At 60.0% G+C, this 20,967-nt stretch overlaps 1 protein-coding gene across 7 annotated transcripts in view; it reads right to left on the minus strand.

Annotated features, from left to right (window-relative positions):
* Positions 1 to 2,267: 2,267 nt before the first annotated feature.
* Positions 2,268 to 20,967, minus strand: part of PTPRF (protein tyrosine phosphatase receptor type F) — an 85,931-nt gene continuing 67,231 nt past the window's right edge. For 4 of the 7 annotated variants that reach the window (XM_044383917.3, XM_044383916.3, XM_044383915.3 and 1 more), the window contains 19 exons: positions 20,292 to 20,389; positions 19,855 to 20,108; positions 19,670 to 19,763; positions 18,857 to 19,072; positions 18,376 to 18,530; positions 15,521 to 15,636; positions 11,573 to 11,605; positions 10,742 to 10,839; positions 7,950 to 8,073; positions 7,650 to 7,825; positions 6,822 to 6,941; positions 6,353 to 6,507; positions 5,983 to 6,268; positions 5,722 to 5,900; positions 5,377 to 5,503; positions 5,053 to 5,178; positions 4,636 to 4,790; positions 4,409 to 4,544; positions 2,268 to 4,015 (listed from right to left, as the gene is read on the minus strand). In XM_044383917.3, coding sequence (XP_044239852.1) covers positions 3,947 to 4,015; positions 4,409 to 4,544; positions 4,636 to 4,790; positions 5,053 to 5,178; positions 5,377 to 5,503; positions 5,722 to 5,900; positions 5,983 to 6,268; positions 6,353 to 6,507; positions 6,822 to 6,941; positions 7,650 to 7,825; positions 7,950 to 8,073; positions 10,742 to 10,839; positions 11,573 to 11,605; positions 15,521 to 15,636; positions 18,376 to 18,530; positions 18,857 to 19,072; positions 19,670 to 19,763; positions 19,855 to 20,108; positions 20,292 to 20,389 — 2,717 coding nt within the window. In that variant the 3' untranslated portion in view covers positions 2,268 to 3,946. The remainder of the gene's footprint in view (positions 4,016 to 4,408; positions 4,545 to 4,635; positions 4,791 to 5,052; positions 5,179 to 5,376; positions 5,504 to 5,721; positions 5,901 to 5,982; positions 6,269 to 6,352; positions 6,508 to 6,821; positions 6,942 to 7,649; positions 7,826 to 7,949; positions 8,074 to 10,741; positions 10,840 to 11,572; positions 11,606 to 15,520; positions 15,637 to 18,375; positions 18,531 to 18,856; positions 19,073 to 19,669; positions 19,764 to 19,854; positions 20,109 to 20,291; positions 20,390 to 20,967) is intronic. The other 3 variants (XM_026498298.4, XM_026498296.4, XM_026498300.4) reach the window with 1 other exon arrangement.

The following is a 20,967-nucleotide window of genomic DNA, read 5'->3' on the forward strand; positions in this document are numbered from 1 at the left end:
AGAATGTTCCAGAATAACTTATGGAGTATGGAGCTGAGAGGCGGAATGGTGAGGTAGGCACAAAGCTGAGAGAGTAGACTGCGTCATGGCCAGAAGGCAGGGGGCGAGGAACGAGGGGCAAGAAGGCTGCAGAGGCTAGGTCCTGCCACCTTGGAAAGCCGTGGAGTTTAGGGCCGACTGTGAGGGCTTGGCAGGGTCTGGTCAAGACAGTGATACAGGGGCGCCTGGGTGGTTCAGTCGTTAAGCGTCTGCCTTCGGCTCAGGGCGTGATCCCGGCGTTATGGGATCGAGCCCTGCATCGGGCTCCTCCACTAGGAGCCTGCTTCTTCCTCTCCCACTCCCCCTGCTTGTGTTCCCTCTCACTGGCTGTCTCTCTCTCTGTCAAATAAATACATAAAATAAAATCAAAAAAAGAAAAGAAAAGATGACAGTGATATAGTCATGTCTGCCCCAGGAAGAATCCTTCTGGCTGCTGTGCTGAGAATGGGTTGGCCGGGGAGGGGCTAGGGGCAGGCCAACCAGGCAGAAGGCATGGCAGCAGTCCAGGCAGGAGGGGGTGGTGGGACGTCAGCGGGGGAAATCGAGCAGAGAATCGAACAGGTGATGAAGGCCGAATGGGTGGGGTTTGACGATGAGCTGAATGTGGGGTGAGGGAGGAAACTGAGTGGATGGGGTGCTACAGACTGTGATGGGGGGCCCGGAGAATGGGGGTGGGCCGGGGGAGGTTGACATGGGGCGAGGGGAAGGGAGGGCAGAGACTCTGGCGCAGATGTAACCACGTGTGGGTCCCAGCTGTGGCGCTCACCTGCCCTGTGGTCTTTGACAAACGCGTCCATGTGAGCCTCAGAGAGGAGGGTCTGCTCAGCTGGGCTGTCCCAGGCTCAGTGATCACGACCTGCAGTTCTTACGCTCTTGTTCCAAGTGACAATCTTTTTTTTTTTTTTTAAAGATTTTATTTTATTCGACAGAGATAGAGACAGCCAGCGAGACAGGGAACACAAGCAGGGGGAGTGGGAGAGGAAGAAGCAGGCTCATAGCGGAGGAGCCTGATGTGGGGCTCGATCCCATAACGCCGGGATCATGCCCTGAGCCGAAGGCAGACGCTTAACCGCTGTGCCACCCAGGCGCCCCTCCAAGTGACAATCTGATAGTTACCCCTCACTTGGAGATGTTTGAATTCGTTCTCTTATTTAGTAAACAATCGCTCAAATTTAATACCATCAAGAGTAACGCAAGGATGATGTCATTTTTCTGAACAGGTAGAAATATGCCAGGCACTGACCGAGGTGCCGGGGAGCCCAAATCCCAGGCCTTGGGCTGCCAGCACTGGATGGTGGCGAGGCCCGAGGTGGGGGTGGCAGGTCGTGACAGAGGGACTTTACCTGCCAGGGACTGGATCCCTTCCCCGTCCACTGAAACCCCTCAGCTGTGTCATCTGGCTGCTTCCAGCCTGTCTCGCTCCCGCCCCCCAAACCACACTCCTTGCAGTTCCTATTTGTCAGTCTGCTTCCAAGCCTTTGTACAAGTTGCTGTGATGGAAATGCTTTCCCCACTTTTTAAAAGCGACCGTTGCTCGCCCTATGAAATGCTCAGACTCCTGCTGATGTCCCCTCCTCTGGGAAGCCTGCGCAGACCCCACTGCAGGGTCCGGTGCTGCCTCAGTGTACCCACCGCACCTCCGCATGGGGCTGGTCAAGACACTCCCTAACAGCCTGGTCGCTGCTGACTTCTCTTTCCTGCTTGTTTTGAGACCTCTTTGTCTCTGTGCCCCAGGCAAGTTCCATGGCCCGACAAGCTGGCAGGACTGGTCTGATCACTGGTGGAGAGGCTGCCAGGCTCCACGAGCCCATGCTGTTGTGCGTCTGGGGGTCAGACGGCCACACTGGGTCCAGGAGCCACGTTGCAGGGATTACGAGAGGCCTCACTCACCGACTGCCATCCCGTCCCAGCCTCCACCAGCGCACGCCATCTCTGTCCTAGGGCAGCAGGGGAGGCGGAGAGGGAAGGGGAGGGGAGGGCGGGGCAAGGAGCAGGCGAAGCGCCTGCTCTTTGCCTGGGGAGCTGGGTCCCAGGTGGGTTGCTCTTGATACACACTGGGGGCTGGTTTTCAGGGTTCGTAATGCTCCTTTCTGAAAGTGAGCCGCCACACAGACTCAGGACAGCCTCACGGTCTCCTGCGGAGCAGGAAATCTCCAGAATCTGCCCCTAGGTACTGAACTGGTAGAGCCCACCGTTTGGTTCCAGAAAGAGCTGAGACAGAGGCCCGGTTTGTAAGAAATCTGATTATTCAAATTTATTACCATCAAGAATTATGCAACGATGCTGTAGTTCTCTTAACAAATAGAAAACAGACTGTGTCCAACGGCGACTCTACAGCACTGGCATCCACAAGGTAAAAATGAGTGTTTCATCCAACATTACCAACCCTGGATTGCTGATCTTGACTGAGCCTAGCTAGATCTGGGACGTGTGCTCCACGTCCCCTGGCTAAAACAGCGATGCACCCTTCCCCGCCCCACTTACCCACCTACAGTGCTGCCCAGAGGCCCTCTCCCTGCCCCTCAGCGAGCTGAGAGAACAAGGATTGATTATAGTACCATTGAGAGAAGTCCAGTAGTCTTGCCACATCGGTTTATGAGGGCATCTTGAAGGAGTGGAAAAGAGCGATTCTCGGGGGCTTTGAAGACAGCTGCACACCAGGGAGGGAAATCTTCTGGACCCTGCTCTGAGGACAGATGTGTGCTCCGAGGCCCACTGGCCTGGACCTGAAGGGCCAGCTGTGCCCCTGCTCGGCCCTGAGGTGTGCGGGGCGTGGCACACACCCTGACCTGTGTCAGTCACCGAGGCCACACGGCCGGATCCACAGCCTACCATCACCACGCCGTCCCGCGATGCTGGGGACAAAAGCAAGGCTCTGTGGGCCCAGAGGTCAGCCCGGCAGCTCCCCTGGGAAGCCCAGGCACAAGGGGCCACCTCCCCTCCTGGGGGTTGGACGCAGAGGTCAGGGGAATGACTCTGTTCTTTTCTTGGCGGTTTTTTTTTTTTTTTGGATTTTTGTTTGTTTTTTGTCTTTGCGTTTTTTAACCTTTGCAAACACGATGGTGATGAGGAACACCTTGCCAGGCTCCCCGAGACACGTCTGTGGTTCTGGGCTGTGAATGTTCACACACACACACACACGGGAATAGACAACTGGAGATGAGTGTTTCCTATCTCCTCCCCGCCCACCACTGTCTGTGGGGCCTCAAATAAGGCTCTGAAGGAAAAACAAAACAAACTTAAAAAAAAAAAAAAAAAAAAAAAAAGACTTGCGTTTCCCCGCATTTGGCTGAAACGGGATCTCATTGGAAGGGCTGAAAGAGCCGCTAGGTCAGTGGTGCCTCCCAGGCCCACGGCCGGGCCTCCACTCAGCCTGGCGGCCCCAGCTCCACACACAGGGAGGCATGCTCTGTCCTTCAGCAGCAGAAGTCATACAAAAAAGGATCCAAACTGAACTCAAAAAAGAAAACAACTGAACCCCAACTCCCACAGCGGCCCATTCTGCAGTTAAGGATTTGCAAAAGGAAAATCAGAGGGAAGAGGCTAGAATCCCTCGGTCTACCCCACTTAATGTATAAAAAAGGAGACTTTGCCCCCATCCCCACCCCATGAGAAGAAGCATGAAAAACGCGGCAGCGGAACAGAGAGCTCGAAGCAGGCTCCGGGCGGGCCTGGTGGACAGAGACGGGCCACGGCACCTGCCTGCCGGCCCACCCACTCGCCCAGGGATGTTCTGGGCTCTCCATTTGGTGTGACAATGTTCCTGAAACGCTGTGACCCCGGTGGGCTGTGCTCTGCCAGCAACAGCATCCGTGCAGGAGGGCTAGACGATGGTCGGTATGGCTCAGAGGAGCTGGGTCCCCTCCGGAGCCCCAGGTAGGGGCGGCGGAGGAGAGGGGAGCGGTAGTTACGTTGCATAGTGGTCAAAGCTGCCAAGGTACTCCAGGGCCGCACGGTAGCACAGCTGGTACTGGTCCTGCAGGGTCGGGGGGCTGGTCAGTCGCAGGCAGCATGAGTGGGTACGCGCCACCCGCTGGCCGAGGGCCCTCCCCCTGCAGCTGGTGGGGCCCGAGCAGGCGCTAGCCCCGGATGTCTGCCCCAGGTGGTGTCCAGGGAGCCCGGAGGAGCCTCGGAGGCTCAGCTCTCCCCCTCTCCCACGGCCCTGCACCCACCTGCCTGCCCCGGCCACCCCGGTCACGTTTATCGGTCCCAGACCCTGCACTCCATAGGGCTGCTGTGCAGCCCCAGCCGGAAACCAGGCACACTGCCGGCGCTCAGTGCAGAGCTGCGGAAGGAGGCCCACGCTCGCTCGTCCCACCCCAGCCCCCGAGGCAGGGCAGGGAAACCGCGGCCTCTCCGGCCCGCGCACCTCCGTCTGCACCATGGCCGGGCGCTGCGTGCGCAGGGTCTTCACGGTCTGGAACATGTCGACCACGCCCTCGTAGCGCATCCGCTCCAGGACGATGCTCAGGGTGATGAAGACGCCGGTGCGGCCCACGCCGGCACTGCTCAGGGACGGCACCGGGTCGGGGGTCCTGCCCGCCAGCCCCACGGCCCCCCCCCCCCGCCCCCAGCCCTCCACGGGACCGGCCCTACCTGCAGTGCACCGTGATGGGCCCGTCCTGCCCGAACTGCTCCTTGGTCTTGTGCACCTGCCCGATGAAGTCGATGAAGCCCTCACCCGTCTTGGGCACACCCTGCTCGGGCCAGTCTGTGAACTGGAACTGTCGGATCGTCCTCGACTGCCCATCCTGGAAGACGCGGGTCGGGAACAGGGTTGGCACTTGGACCTCGCCCTGCAGCCCTACCAGGCCAGACGGGTCGTACGATGACACAGGTCCGCACCCGTGGAATCCCGACACCTGGGGCCCTGGGAAAGGTGCTCTTGCCCCCGCACCCGCACCCTCACCTCGGATTCCTGCAGCTTGGGCCAGGGCACCACCCCACACGTACTCGGGCGAAGTCGGAGACGCGCTTTCACGCAAACCTACGCTCTCCCCTCTCCACACTTACCCGGGCGTCTGTGACCTTGAACTCACGCAGGATATACTGGGGCATGTTGTACTCGGCCATCGGGTCAACGACAAAGTACTGGTAGCGAGCAGAGCGCTCTGCTGGCCAGTACTGGTGGCATTTCTCCTGTGGACAAAGGGCCCAGTCCCCATGAGCAGGGAGGGAGGAATGGGGAGGAGAGCTCTGGTTCCAGAGGAGTCTGGGGCAGGACGCTTCAGGTGTGAGAAGGGGGTCTGAGGCTCTGCTGAGGGGAGGCTGGGTGTGCAGAGATGGTTAGTGTGCTCCCGGGTGTGGGACGGGCCCTTGCGGGGGGGGTGGGCTCACCCTGCCCATCTCCCGGAGCCTGGTCAGCATGACGATGATGGTGGAGTTGTGCTCCCATAACATACGCCAGAAGTCCTCGGTGCTCTCTGCCAGGGGCCCCTGCGTGGCTATGTAGGCCTTCTGTTGTCTGGGGTGGACAGAAGACTGGACATGCTGGAGGTGCTGCTGCCCCCTGAGTCTCCCCAAGACTGCCTAGGCCCGTGGAGTCCCACTCAGATTGACTACCCCTCCTCCGGGAAGCCCACTCTGATCTTCTGGGCTGGCCCTCCTCTGCCGTGCCCCCAGCTAGCCAGCTGCGGGCCTAGGCCCCCGGAGAGCGAGGTGGGCAGTCACCGGCATGCTGACCTATAGCCGTCCAAGAAGCTGGCGTTGATGTAGTCGGAGCCCTCCACGCCACGGATGGGCTGCAGACACACACGGGTCAGCTCATAGGGCATAATGTTCACCAGGCGGTTCTTGAACTTGTTGCAGGGTAGGTTGGCGCTAATGAAGCGGGATGTGTGCGCCTTGGAGCTGGCCAGCAGCTAGACAGAGGGATGCGCTGGTCAGGCCTGGCTTCTTGTGGGGGGACCATCCCCACGCCCCAGTCCAGGCCCCTGAGCCCACCTTGAACTCCAGCTCCATGGCGGTCACACTCTCCCCAGGAGGCACTTGGCCCAGCTTCTGGATATGGGCGTACAGGCTGCGGGCAGGCACCTCTGTGTGTCCACACGTGGCGGCCTCCAGCAGCGCCTCGTGGATGAACACATACTGGTCCTCTGTCTGCACCATATAGTTCCTCTGCGAGCGCATGCACGTCACGTGGCCATAGATGTCGACTGTCTTCTCGTGCTTCATCCGCTCCAGCATGGCATCGATCACGATGAAGCAGCCCGTGCGGCCCACGCCCGCGCTGCAGGACACAGGCTTGGCTTGGGGCGGGGGTCCACCCCACCTCCCACCCCACCCCGTTGGTGGCATCGCACCCCCTTCTCACCTGCAGTGCACCACCATGGGCCCTGCATCTAGTGGGTTGCAGGCCTTGACCCGCCGCAGAAAGGCCAGGATGGGGGTGGGGTACTCGGGAACCCCGTGGTCCGGCCAGGCCATGAACTGGAACTGACGCAGCTCCCGCTTCTCACTGGAGCCACTCTGGGGAGAAAAGTGGGGAGACACGATGCGACGGGGCCAGCATGCCTGCTATAAACCCCGGGCAGGACGGCCTGATGTGGAGACCAGACCCGCTGCTCTGACAGGCCTCAGAAGCCACAGGAGGCGGCCCGAAGGGGCTTGAGGCACCGTTTCCGGTCATCCCACCCATGGCACTGGCTGCCACAGGGCGCTCACACGCCTCTGAGCCCCGGCTTCCGGCACCAAGTTCTCCCTCCCCCGTCCCCAGCACACCGTGCTCGGATCACTCCCGGATAGGGCCTGGGTGGGGGACAAGCGCTGGGGCAGGGCCATACCTTGTGCAGTGCAAAGGTGCGCACGGTGTAGGTGGCCAGCTCCACTGTGTCCAGCAAGGTCACCTGAATGAGGCCGTACGTCTCTGTGCCCCGGGCCGGCCAGTACTGGTCACACTTCACCTACAGAGCGACAAGTGGGGCAGGTGCAAGGGTGCTTAGAGGTCCCCAAAGGCTCAGACAGGCGGGGCCCGGGGCGGAAGAAGGGTGGAAGGTCTCAGTTACCGGGCCACAAGGCCCCCGGCCCTGAACTCTCAGATCTGTGAGGCCACCCAGGTTCTCATGCTACGTTGCCATCCCTGCCCTCGCTGGGAGAATGAGGGCCGTAATTGAAAATTATTTATTCATGACCAGATCGCACCAGGCACATTTTCTGCCAAATTTACCCATAACGTTTATGCGCCATTTTCAAGCTCTGTAAATTTTACGTTCCAGTCGATGCTTTGCAGTGCAAAAGCAGATAACGGCAGCTCTTTCCACTAATTAACTTAGGAGATGTGCTAATGCCCCAGGAACACTCCAGCATCTGGGGAACATGTGAACATCCCGGGAACATGCTAGCAACTGGGAAACATATTAACATTCCTGGAAAATGACAGCATCCGGTACAACACATTAACATCCGAGGAACGTGCCGGCGTCTAGGGAACGGGCCGAATCCCAGGAATACCCAGCAGCCGGGGAGCATGAGAACACCCCAAGAAGACACGAGCACTTGGTGCCTCCCTTGGGGGAACTTCTGACAGAGACAGGAAAAGGTGCCCGGAAGTCACCTGGTGACTGAGTATCTCCCACCCCAGCTCTGGTGGGAAGGCCCTCACACGGTCCTACCCGGGACTTCTCCTCCAGCCGCGTCATCATGACCACAGTGGCCGTGCGTTGCTCCCACACCATCCGCCAGAAATCGCCCATGGTCTCGGGCAGTGGGCCCTGCGTGGCAATGTAGGCGTTCTGCTTGCGGTAGCCGTCGATGTAGTTGGCATTGATATAGTCACTCCCTGGGACGCCTGTGAACAGAAGAGCATTACCCCAGAGCCTCCACTCAGCCCACCACAGCTTGGCCCGCCCCTGGGGCTCCCGGCCTGCGAGGAGGAGAGCAAGGGGATGGGAGGGGCACTGCCTTTGGCTCACCGTCGAGGGAGGTCAGGATGACTCGGGAGTGGTCGTAGGCGATGACGTTTGCGTAGCGGTTCTTGGGCTTGTTCACCTCCAGATTGGAATTCTCCCATGTGAACTGCTGTCCAGGGTCAATGGACTGCAGGAAACGGAGGAGGCAGGTAAAGCAGGGTAAGAGCTGGGGTCTCCCTACTGCCCCCAAGACCCAGCCTGCCAGGTGGTGCCCACATGCTGCTTTGTGCCTGGGCCACCACCAGCTCCCACCCCCCAGCCATGGGGCCGAGGATGCCATATCGCCTGTTGGCCGGGTGATGGACCAGCGGCCCTTCTGACCATGGTGCCAAATCCCCTTGCCCGGTAGAGTGGTCAGGGTCAGATGGGGGCAGGGGACAGCAGCTCCAGCCCTGCCCCCAGCTATCAAAATGAGTACAGACCAAGGTACAGACCCGACGCCGCTGAGGGCTCTGGGCGCCTGCTGCACCAGCCTGGCCCTTCCCTGTCTGTCTCCTCTCCTTCCACCTGCCCTTCGCATGGGCAGGGCACAGCACTCCTCTGGGGTTCGTTCCTGGGCCTTGCTTGCACGCTACAACCTTGCTGGGCCTCACTTGCTCGCAGGGCCTTGTGCTCACCTGCTGAGCTGCCTGCAGCTCTGGCCGCAGCCGGCCTCCCTGAGCTCCCGAGCTGAACGGCCAGTAGCCGTCCGGGCAGCCCCACCTGGGGGGCCCAGGGGCCCTGCCATCTCAGCCCTTGCTCAGCGGAGTCCATCGGCTTCCCCCCACACCCGGCTCTGCCACTGTAACACCATCTCGGTCAAAGGCACCTTCACCCATTTACCCCCAAACCCTGGCCAGAGCCCTCCAGTCATCCTCAAAAACCCCTCTAAGCTCCGTCAGTCACCATGTCCCCGTGCCTCCCCACCCCCTTGGCCAGGCGACCCCAACTTGGACTTGCGCATCTCCCTGGGTCTTCGTTTTTGCTCTGCTCTGACCCACTCTGTCCTGTAGCCAGAACCATCCCCAGAAAATGCAGATCTGATGATCACTTTCCTGCTTCAACGCCTTCCGCGGCTCCTCTGGCCACAGATCACCACGGTGCTAACGGCGGAGTCTCGGGGAGAAGCCACGGTGCGCTTGGCACTGCTCTGAGCACTTGGCATGTACCCCTCGCCTCATCGTCCTACGCAGCCGGCTCTATTATTACCCCCTTTCACAGAAGGACGCGGTCCAAAGTTCTCCGCAGAGCGCGCAATGCCCGCCGTGTGCCTCTCCACAGGACAGCAGGCACTGCGTCCGTGAGACCCTCAGCACAGCCCCCCACTCCCCCTCAGCCTGCCTCGGTGCCGTCAGCCTCCTTTCTCTGCGCATTTTGTCATATTTAATATGAGGGTGTACCGTCGTGCTCAGTGTCGGTCGTTTGTCTGACCGGCCTCCCCACTGGACGTCTCCATACGCCCAGCATTCAGTCCAGGTAAGTGCTCGACAGTGTGACGAGCTGTTAAAGGTGACAGAGCTATGGGATCCTGGCTGAGGGAAAGCCCACAGCACGCCCGGGCAGGCACAGAAGGCTTCTTGGAGGAGGAGGGAAAGCTCGTACTGGACGAGAGAAGGGAGCACCGTGAGCCTAGACAGTGAGGTGTGGAGTCTCGTGGGAAGGAAGGGCAGGTGTGGAACGTGGGACTGGGTGGCTGCGGGCGGGCCACAGAAGGCCCTCTGGGCCAGTGAAAGAACGGAAAGCAGGGAGCCTAAGTCACCAACTTGGTTACCTTCACAGCAGGGCCCTTCTGCAAAGCAGGCCCCGCTGGCTGCTCTACAGGGAGAGGCGGCATGCTCTCCTCACGGCAGACACGTTCATCAATTTGCCTGCCAAGCTCAGTTTCCTCTGCGGAAACCTGGCCCACAGCCCTCGGGAGGGGAATCCTGGGACCCCAGGGTACACGCACAGCCGACGGCGGACATCTGACTAGAGGGCGCAGACGCACAGGTCGGGCTGTGCCAGTCCATCAGTCACCTATCCGTTATTGATGGACGGTCGGTCCTGGGCCAGGCCTGTGCTGGGAGCAGGGGGCAACAGCAGGAGAGCAGCCAAGGCAGAACACTGCCTCTGGGGGTGCTCCTTAGAGGAGGTGGGGCTCTCCTTTATCACCTCCTTCTCTAGCAGAGCCCTCCCCAGCTGGGCCGCCTGGAAGCCCTCAGACCCAGCAGGGGGCAGCTAGAAGTCAAGACCGGAGTGATGAGAGTGTGTGGAGGGCTGTGAGCAGGGTTTGTGCAGCCTGAGCAGTGAGCCTTGAGTCTCCTGATTCCCCGCTCTGTGACCCATGTCGCCCTGAGCATGCGAGGGTGTGCGTGTGCAGGACACAGGCTGTCAGGCGGGCCTGGGTCTGACTCCTGGCTCCATTACGCGCCAGCCGTTTGACCTTGGGCAAGTCACTTCCCCTCTCTGAGCCTCAGTTTTCTCACCTGTAAGCTGGGATAATAACCGTATCATTTCATACTGTGAGGACAGAATGAGGGGACGCATGCAAACTGCCTCACGTGCGGTAAGCTCTTGACAAAGGAGCTGTTTCTACTCCACCACGTGTGTGTAGAGGCGACCTTTTGTCCGCCTCTGTTAGCACGTGGGCACGTGTCAGAGTGTCCAGACTTGGGGTGCTTGAAAGGGCCTCGGCCAGGCCTAGCACCCGAGGAGCTGAGTTCCCCCACTTGCCACAGCCCGGAGCCCCCGAACCCACAGCTGGGACCCGGGCAGGGCAGGAGCTGGCGTGGGTCTAGGCCTGGGCCGGGCACAAGGCAGGGGTAAGGACGTCTCACCTCATACTCCTGGGAGAACTTGAGGCCATCATTGGCTTTGAGGCGCTCGATGTTGTCTGCCAGGTCAGTGATGGGGATGGGCGGGTGGTCTCGCATACCTAGGGAGGGGGTGCATCAAGGCGGAGTCAGCGTGAGGCCTGCGCCCGGTGGCGGAGACAGCCCCGACGCACGTTATGTGCACATGTGAACACGTGTGACCATGGAGCACTCGGCACTGGTGGCATGGGGACAGCAGCACATGCGGCGACAAGGATGGTGGAGCACACAGCGGCCGGAGGGCAGGAGAGGACGGAGGGGAGTGTGTGTGCTGTGAGCACGTGTGTGCGTGGGGGGGGGGCACCAGGGCCCCACCTGGCAGGTTCTCAGGAGGGACACCTCCCGGGCTGGGGCTGGAAGCCCAGGTCGGGGGCGGCCGCACACCCGCCCCACGGGCCCTGCCTGTGGGCAGCCCTCCTGCCCCTCACTGACGCCAGTCACTGTGGGAGACTCGGTGACGTGGTCTCTACACCGAGCACGTGGATGGAGTGGATATGGCAGAATGACACGGAAGAATCCAGAGAGAGAAGCAGAAATAAGGAGGGAGATGGGGAGACAGAGACAGGAGAGGCACCCGGTAGGGTGTCGGACGGGGACTGGAGGCCACGGAGGCAGAGACAGGGCCGGGCCAGTGGGAGGGAAGACAGGAGTGGAGGGGTTGGGGGGAGAGCAGAGTGGAGGATGGGAGGAGAGAAGGGAAATAAGAGTCAAGAAAGGAGGGAGGCGATGGGGTGAGAAAAAGTGGGAGGAAACAGACACAGAAGCCAGAGTAGCCCCCGAACTCGGAAAACTAACTTGAGATATTCGGGCAACTGGGGACACTGGAACCTGCAGAGAAAGAAAACACAAAAAAATAGCGGGGCAAGAGAAGAAAGCCCATCAACCTTCTCCGGTGACAGGGGACACGCGGGGGGACTGCGGGGGAGCGGCGGGCCCCACCACAGGCCCCCCTCCGGTGCCCCGGAGGAACACAGGCCCATCTCCCACCCGGAGCTCCCAAACCCTGCACAGCCTTGGGGGCCTCTTTTTAAGACTAAATTCTAGATCCGAACCAACCCTCATCCCCTCTGGTATCGAAATTTGACCTTGGCTATCGTCAGATGATTAGGCGAAAGGGGAGTGTGCCTTCACATAGAGACGGGGCACGTGTGGCCAGAAACGACAGGGTCAGTCTGCACAAGGATACGCAGATGACGGCTGTATTTTCTGTGGGTTTGAAAAATTTTCAGAGTAAAGATTAAATTATAGGAGGAAAAAAAAAAAAAAAGCTTCCTGAACTAAAAAAAATAAGAAAAAAACTCGCCATGCCCCTGATGCCTCCCCTCGTCCCTTCTGATCCCCGGCTCTCTAATAGTCCAGGGACCGCTGTGTTCATGGGGATGCCTCTCCCTGGCAAGCCCACTCCTCGAGCTCCGCACCTCTGGTGCCTCACGGCTGGCCCCAGCCCACCGCCCCCTCTGGACACCCCCATCTATCAGCACCTCGGCCTTCACTGCATCTGCGCACCCTTCTTCCCCCCTCCTTTCCTCTCAGACCCCTGTGATTTCCCGCCAGCCCCTGAGGCCCAGCCTGGGCCCTAGTGGCTCAGTAATCGTCCCAGGCATGCCAGCTTAGCGCCCGCACCCAGGCCGCACCCTCCCGGAGGCGCTAACCACCTTCTCTTTGTGCAGAAAACCGGGGCCACCAGTCCAGAGCTCCAGCAGCACGTTCCCTTACGCCGGCTTCCCCCAACCCCCGTCCTCTTCAGGCCTGGAGCTCAGGCAGGCATCCCCACACTGCTCCCCTGGGCTATGTCACACCCCACACCCAGGCCGGGGCCTGGAGCTGGCTTCTGGGTGCTGGTCCCCAGGTAAGCATCGCCACCCTGCATCTCAAACGCTCACTTGAAGGTCCACCGTCTGTAAACAATTTCCATATTGGTAAGAAGAAAAGTCCTTTTTCAAGCTGGGAGCCCTCTCCTCTCTTGCTGGGGTCCTCGTGCCCATTCTATCCCTCACACCCTGGCCTCTGAAAGGGGCTTCTCTACCTGCTCACTCCCCACTTACTGCCCCTCAACCCACTGAGATGCTTCTGTCCCCAGGACTTGGCCACCATGCTCTCTCCACAGTTGCAACTGCCAGAGCCAACGGTCCTCCCGGTGCCCAGCCATCCCTGGCCTTGGCTTCAGGGACACCCCACTCTTCCCGTACTCTTCCGCTCTGGCTGCTTCTTCTTAATCTCCCTGGCTACTCTTCATTCAGCCTTCCTCGACATTTCACCTCCTTCTTGGCAGCCCCCCCTTCTGTTCGCTGGCTGCTCGTCACCTCCCATGTCCGCAGTTTCGGGGGGGGGCAGTACGGAGGCGCAGACCCGCACACCCGGGTGCCTCCTAGAACCCCCTGCCCATTGCTCAGCCATAAGCCCAAGCCCTGCGGCCTCCTCACACCGCCGGAGACTGCCCTCCACCCCCACAGCCACCCTGCTCGTCCAAGTCCTTGGCACCTTTCACTCACTCCATGGCTTCCCAGTCCCCCAATTCCTCCCCTCCAATTTGACTTCCACACACCAGCCAGAGTGAGATCTGCAAATCACAATTCTGACCCTGTCGCTCCCCTGCTGAAATCTTTTAGAAAATATTTTATTTGTTTGAGAGAGTGAGAGAAGGAGCAGGGGGAAGGGCAGAGGGAGAGGGACAAGCAGATCCCCTGCTGAGCAGGGAGCCTGAGGTGGGGCTCAAGCCGGGACATCTTGACCTGAGCCAAAGGCAGATGCTCAACGGACCGAGCCACCCAAGCGCCCGGCCCTGCTGAAAACTTTTAATGCTTCCCTGGTACCCTCACGATGAAGCCCAAAACCCTTAGCCTGGCACTCAGGTTCCTCTGTGGACCTCTGCCTACCCTCCACTCTCATCTGTGGGTGCTCGGTACCCCAACACCCAGCGCCTATGGGCTGCCTCTGCAGTGCTATTGCCACTGAAGGGAGCTCTCTCCCACCTCCCCCTGCTTGCCTGACTCAAGCCCCCATGGCTTGGCATCCCCTCTCACAGGAGGCTTCTGTGCCCTCTAGGCCCCCAACAGCCTGGACAGCGGATTGCTCACAGATAGGATCGAGCTGGGTTGCCACAGCCTGCTAGGTCACCAGCTCGCTCGCTCTCAGGATGTATGCCTCTGGAACCCAGTCACTGTGCTGCGAGGGAGCCCGGGCCACGAGAAGAGGCCACATGTGGTTGTCACAGCTGACAGTCCCAGGTGGGCTCAGAGCTGACTCCAGCATCAACACCAGACATATAAATGAATGAGTCTTTAGAATTCAGGGGACAGGAAACTTTTCCATAAAGGCCAGATAGTAAATACTCTTGGCTTCGTGGACTTATGGTAGGTGCTACTTAACTTTGCCTTTGTAGTGTGGAAGGAACTACGGATAATACGTAAATGAATGGACGTGGCTGTGCTCCAATAAAACTTTATTTGCAAAAACAGGTGGTGGGCCATATTTGGCCATGAACCCAAGTTTGCTGACCTCTGCTTTAAATGATTCTAGCTCTCAGGGGCGCCTGGGTGGCTTAGCCGGTTAAGCGTCTGCCTTCAGCTCAGATCATGATCTCAGGGTCCTGGGATCGAGCCCCACGTGGGGCTCCCGGCTCAGCGGAGAGTCTGCTTCTCCCTCTCCCTCTGCCTCTCCCCTTGCTCATGCTCTCTCTCTCTGTATCTGTCTGTCTCAAATAAATAAATAAGATCTTTAAAAAAATAAATAAGAAAATAAAAATAAATAAATGATTCTAGCTCTCAGACTTCCAGGTGAGGGCCCAGACATTCTGGAATAGAGACAAGCTGTTCCTGCTATACTCCTGTCTGAATTACTAAACCACAAACACTGTAAGGGGTAACACATAACTATTGTTGTTTCAAGCCATTAAATTATGCAGTCATTTAATAGCACTAATTTAATTAGCTCACATATACACAAGCCCTGTGTGTGTGTTAGTTCACTCACTCAACTCAATCGTCTGTGTGTCCGTTTCACGGGTATCCCCTTAGAGCCCACAGTGTGCACAGGACAAGGGATGGCAACGAACAAGACACAGTTCTTGGCTCCACAGAACTTGGATTGTCATTGAGGCCATTCTAGCCCAGGGTGAGAAGTGTCATTGTGGAAGGAGCGGAGAGGTTCTAGAAGCCGGGGAGACCCCCAGGCCTGTGTGGGGGCTGAGGTGGGTTGGAAGACTTCACCTCGGGGAGGGGTCTGAGCTGTGTCTCCTGGGGCATGGGGAGGGAGTGACACTTTAGGAAGAAGGGCCAGCAAGAGGGCCACGGGAGAGTGGCTGGAAAAGGAAGAGCAGGTATAATGCCCTGTGTGGGGCCCCTGTGCTCACAGGTAAGTCTGGGCCCCCTATCCCGTCCCAAGTGTCCGATGGAGCATTTTCCACCAACAGACCCCTCTTTTGTGCAGAGAAGACAGGGTGCAGGTGCAGACGCTGGCCACCCTGTGGCTGGGATATGGGCTCTGTGAGGGTCTTTAGCCCATATCCGGAGGCCTTGACCCCAGATGAGGTAGGGCCTCAGCAGCTGGGCCTCCTCCGAGAGGCTCTGGGGTCCAGGGCTCCCGGCAGCTGTTGCTTCTGTCACTTCAATGAAGTGGATGGGAACAGGGAGTGGGCAGCAGGAAAAAAGAGGAGGAAATGGGGGCATGGGGCCAGCGGCTCTTGGTAAACTCCAGGACCTGCAGGCCCGGGCTGGAGGCAGGTGGGCTGGGAAGCCACCCTACCTGGCGTCTGGTAGTTGAGCCTCCGCATCTCCACAGGGTCAGAGGAATGCGCCAGCAACGAGTCCTTCAGCCCGATCGACTGCTCGTCCTTGGACGATGGGGAGTGGGTCCTCTTCCTGAAGGGGCAGAAGGGCGGCTGGTGAGAACTTGAGGTGGGGGCAGAGGACAGAGACGGGTGGCGTGGCTGGCTGTGGCAGAGACCCTGTGTCTGTGGCTTAGTCCCTCCCACCGCCTCACCCCATCCTGGGGTCTCTGAGCGCAGGGGAGCCAGTGGCAGGGCGGCTTGAACATGGAGAACACAGGGTGGGGCGGGTGGGGAGACAGCAGGACTGGGGTGCAGAGTGGACGGGGGCCAGTGCAGCGAGGGGGGGTGGGGTTGCAAAGCCTGGTGGTGCCTTCCAGTAGAGGGCAGGTCACTGCTGGGCAGTGGCTGCTGTCCCCCAGGCCGCCACCGCAGAGGCAGCAGGAGCCACCAGGAATAAACATGCAGACGACACATAAGATACGCAAACATCACAGAGAGCTGGGCCCCAGTCGTCTGTCTCGGTATCAGGGTCAATGTCCAGAGCAGCGGGGGCGGGCCGGGGAAGGCGTCCCCTAGCTGGGCACGGTCCTCCCTCATTGGCCTCAGCTCCCCTGTCTGTAAGGACAGGGTCAGAGACAGACTATGGGGTCTAGCTGCTGACGAGCATCCAGGAGCCACTCCTGCTATGTGGACACGGGTGCTTGCGTTAAGTGTGCACGAGTGTGTAGAAACACACACCTCCCCCTGCCTTGCAGCCAGTGCTCTTTGCACATAGGTCTCCTGCAGTGCTTGGGTTATCTTAGAGAACTGGAGCCTGGGAGAAGGCTCTGGTGAGCTCGGAGTCAGTCTGTGCACTCAGGGAGGGCACGGAAGTCTGCACTATCCTTGTGCCCTGGGGAAGGGGCATCCCCTGTGCAGGGTACAAGTTGAGAGAGTCACAGAGCCCACCCCAGAGCCTGCTGAGCTGACCAGACGAGCACAGGCCTGGAGGCTTCTGGTCAAAGCCCCGCCCCTCCCTGCTGGGCCCGAAATGTGCACAGGGATAAGAAGTGAAGGGGGAGGCATGTGAAGAGAGAAGGAATGACTCCTACCTTTCTCGTTTACTAGGTCCCAAAAGACAAGCAAGGACAGAAGAAAGGAATGGTCATTGTTTTCCGCCAAGCACTCAGGTCCTCTTACGATAAGGGGGACACTGAGGAACCTGTTTATGGCACTTATGTGGCACTCATAGGCAGGGGGTTGGCTCTCCTGACAGACCCCAGGACCCAGACGGGGTGGGAAGGAGGATGAGTGGGGTGTGGGACATTCCTTCAATTGCCCCCCGCCCTCCAGTCTCCATGCCCTGGACCAGGAAAGCCTGGCCCTATCTACCCTGGGAGGAAGGAATTAACTCTTCAAGAAGGAGGCCCTTGGTCCAGGTTAGGGGTCAGGGGCAGGGGAGAGATGGGGCACAGAGCAAAAAACCCCAATGTGGAGACGTGTTCAGACACACAGACCAACATGGGTTCATTGCAAGTGTTCACGAACATACCCTATGGGCTAGCAGTATGGTGGGTGCTAGAAACGCAGGCCTTATCATGTGCCCACTGGGGTAGACAGGGGGCAATGTGGGGAAGAAGCAGGGACCCAGGAGAGTCTTGTGGGTACCAGAGTCAGGAAGGGAGTCTTTTTATCTTTCCTTTTTTTGGAATTAAGTTCTACGCCCAGTGTGGGGCTTGAACTCACAACCCCAAGATCAAGAGTTGCGTGCTCTGCCGACTGAGCCAGCCAGGCGCCTCTGGAAGGGAGTCTGGAAGGATGCAATGGCAGCAGCTGGGTGGGCCTGAGCGGGAAAGCTGCAGAGTGGAGGGGGCGTAGCCCCGGCCGGCCGGGGAACCACATCAAGTCAGTGCCGATGTCGGGAATGGCAGCAGGGGCCAGACTAGCCAGGCGTTTGATCGTCAGGTGACAGGTCATGCTCCATTTTTGGAGCCACTAAGAATTTTAAACTGAGGGTGAAAAATCTTTGGGAAGTACCTCTCAGGCTGGCAGGCGGATGAAGAGAAGGGGCAGCTCCAAGCGTGGGTGGCTACTACCACCCAAGAGAGAGGGCCGAGGAGTAGTGTGTGCCAGGGCCCAGCTAAGCCTACACACACTGCCTTGTGGGGAGCCCACCGGGAGGGGAGGAGAGGCAGATGCAGCCGTCCTCAGGACAGAACTCCCAGCGAACCGGGCGGAGTAAGAGGGAAGAGGAGGGGGGAGGCTGGCATCCAGGTTTCCGGTTGCTAACTAGGTGGAGGGACCAGTCCCCTCCGGATAGGGACTGGAGGGGAAGAAGGTTAAGGGGAAGGTTTGAGACACACTGAGTCTGGGACAGCCGTGGATGCTGTGGTTACACCAGAAGCTCAACGAACGTGGGCCAACTGAATGTCCGTGGGCGTGTGGGCCTGCTGTTGGGTCTGGACCTCTGGAGGAGGAAGTGGAAGAGCCAGCTGGGGAGTCACCTCAGGGTGGTGGCAGAGCGAGTGCTGAAAGTAGGAGACCAGGGAGGGCGGTGTCCTGAAGCTCAAAGACAGACATGCTCACATCCACCGAAACAGAGACAGATGGACAGACGCGCCCAGGGACGCAAGTGAACCAGCCCTCTGTGAAGCTTTGGCTCTTGTCACACCGAGATTAACACACATGCGTGTGCGCACACGCTGCTTCTGCTGTGCTGGGCTTCCCGCTGAGCCCAGGAGCTGGGGTGCAGGCCGCCGTGGCTGCCCTGCACCTGCATGACCCGTGCCAGGAAGGACGTCAGAGTCCAGGGGCAGGTGGCTGCCCCTGGAGCCCTGAGCGCAGCACTCACCTCTTGAACAGGAGGATGGCGATGACAATGAGGATGATGAGGATGACTGCCAGGACGGGGCCTGTCACCCACAGCATCTCAGGCTCCTCTTGCTGCTGGGCTGGTGTCACCTGGACCACGATCTCATCGGAGTAGGGGCTGGAGGCATAGCGCTTCTGTGGCCCGGTGGAGGAACAGCATGGGTGATGAGCTCAGGGCGAGATCCCCCACCCTCTGCCCACCAAACCTGGAGGACGGGCTCTGGGGCTGGGCTCTGCGGGGCTGGCAGGGCTGGCTCCTCAGGGGCTGACTTGAGCCCGGCCAGCTGACTGAGTCCCTAGGGCCAGATTAGGTCTGGCCTCCTGGGTCCTCGGGGCTGATGTCTTTTGAGATAACCTCGTGCAGTTCTGAGATCTCTGGGGCAGCCCTAGGTCTGGGATCTCACAGTGTTTGAGACCGGCCTACTCTCGGGCTGCCGGGAGCCCAGGAGCCTAAGGCAGACCTGGTCCGTGGGCTCCTTCAGGGAGGCGAGCACGAAGCACTGGTAGCTCAGGTCCGGAGACAGCGGCCGGTTGTAGAAGCCCCGGTAGCTCTTCTTGTCCCCCAGGGTGAAGGTGTCGGGGAGCTCGTCCACCTGAGCAGCCACGTAGGGCTTCAGCCGCTCTGTCTGCCGCCGCCGCCGCCGCGCCCCACCGCCCTGCTCGATGGCCTCCAGAAGCTGACAGAGCAGAGCATAGGAGTCACACCAACCTCCGCCCATGTGCCCCTGGACCTGTGGCCTCAGACACGTTCTCCCTGGACGGAGACCAAGGCTCACCTTCTACGTAAGGGGCCCGAGCCTGGCCTGGCCCACCGTCGTCGAGGAATAGTGCCACATACCAGCACACGGCAACGTACTGCCCCCCCCCCCCCCCCGCCCGGTGAGAAGAGGGCCTCTGGGTCACCTGCCCCTCACCCTGAGAGGGCTGGCTCCACACCTCTGCGGGGGGACGATGGGGGATGCCCAATATGCTGGGCGTTCTGCTCCAGCCCCTGGGACTGCCCCAAGTCTACAGGGCTCAGGAGCCTCCAGACCCGCAGAGCGGTCTCTGCTCCTTCCCATCCTGGGGGAGCCTTGGCAAAACCCTCCAGGGAGTCTCTGTAGGCCTTCCGGGACTTTTCTGAGAACTTGCGGGGGCCGCTTCAGAGTCCCAGAGAGGGCCAGGCTGCCAGCCAGAGCAGCCAGAGTGATTCCAGCTTGGGGGTGTCACTGGGGCCACAGCCAACCAGCGCAACGGGGCTGTCCTGAGCGGTGCCCCGTCCCATCCGCAGGCACCTCGTCCAGCTCTAGCTCCTCCGGTGTGCTCCATCTCGGGGCCAGCATGCTCCCGCCCACACGGTCGATGGGCACCACCACGATGTAGAACCACCTGGGCGGGCAGAGCGGGGATCAGGGCTGTTGTCGCCCCCGCGCGTCCCCGGCCCCGCCCCTCCCCCCCCCGCACTGCCTCCTCCGCACACCTGATGAGGGAGGTATCCTGCACGTGGGGCATGGAGAGGGTGAAGCGGCCGTCCTCTATGTAGGCGGAGGCGGGCAGCGGCTTGTGCGGCAGGATGTCCGGGGCCGTGCGGATGGACACCAGGTGCTGCAGGCCCCCTGCGCTGCTGCCGCGGTTCATTAGCACAAACGAGTACTCCGTGTTCGGCTGCAGGTCTGCGATCAGCTTCCGCATGGAGTGCCCGTCCACCTCCACACTCTGCCCGTTGTACAGAATCTGGAGGCGAGAGGGGGAGGCAGTGCACGGAGCTGAGCCTCCCCATCACGGGCCCACAGGGCAGAGCGGGTGTGTACCCCCAACTGGGAAGCTGCGTCACAGACACCCCCACGTAGGACTGGATGACAGCCCGTGGCAGGCCTGCGCGTGTGCTAGGCTTGGATGGCCGTGGCCCTCACCCACCTTGAAGGGTACAGCCGACTTGTAGGAGTCGGGGACCTCCCAGCTGAGCAGCACAGACGTCTTCATCGCGGCCGCCACGCGGAAGTTCTTGGCGAACACTGTGGAACACAACGGGGGAGGAGGGGGGTGTCAGCTCTGGCCGTGTAACCAGGCCGGGGCGAAGGGTTCCCTGCCGGGAGGAGATGCTGGTCGGGGCTGGGGGCCAGGAATGGCTGCAGAGGCCAGGAAGCCCACTCCTAGCCAGCTTCCAATCACACAGCTCAGCTCTCAGCCCAAACTCCTCTTCACAACGAACACCGAGCCAGGCAGGTGCCAGGGGACCCGTGGTCGGGATCTCGAGGTGCTGGTCAGTGACCGGATGTCAGTGGGAGCTGGTCATGAGCTGCATGAGACCCCACACCAGAGCACAGTGGAGCATGTTTGCTAGAAGTCAGTGGGTCATGGCCCCGAGAGGTTAGTGTCCCACACCCAAGAATGGTGATGCAGTCGAAAGAGATCAGTGGGTCAAGGTCACGAGAGATTGGAGTCGCACAGCAGAGGTCAGTAGGTCAAGGAGAGCAGAGGTCAAGGGTAGCACACCGAGAACGTGGCGCCTGTTGGCTAGAGGTTAGTGGTCATGGTCATGAGAGACTGGAGGAGGGTCACACAGCAGAGGCTGGTGGATCACAGTCACCAG

This window comes from Ursus arctos, unplaced genomic scaffold (assembly GCF_023065955.2).
Source record: "Ursus arctos isolate Adak ecotype North America unplaced genomic scaffold, UrsArc2.0 scaffold_12, whole genome shotgun sequence".
In the NCBI taxonomy this organism is placed as follows: domain Eukaryota; kingdom Metazoa; phylum Chordata; class Mammalia; order Carnivora; family Ursidae; genus Ursus; species Ursus arctos.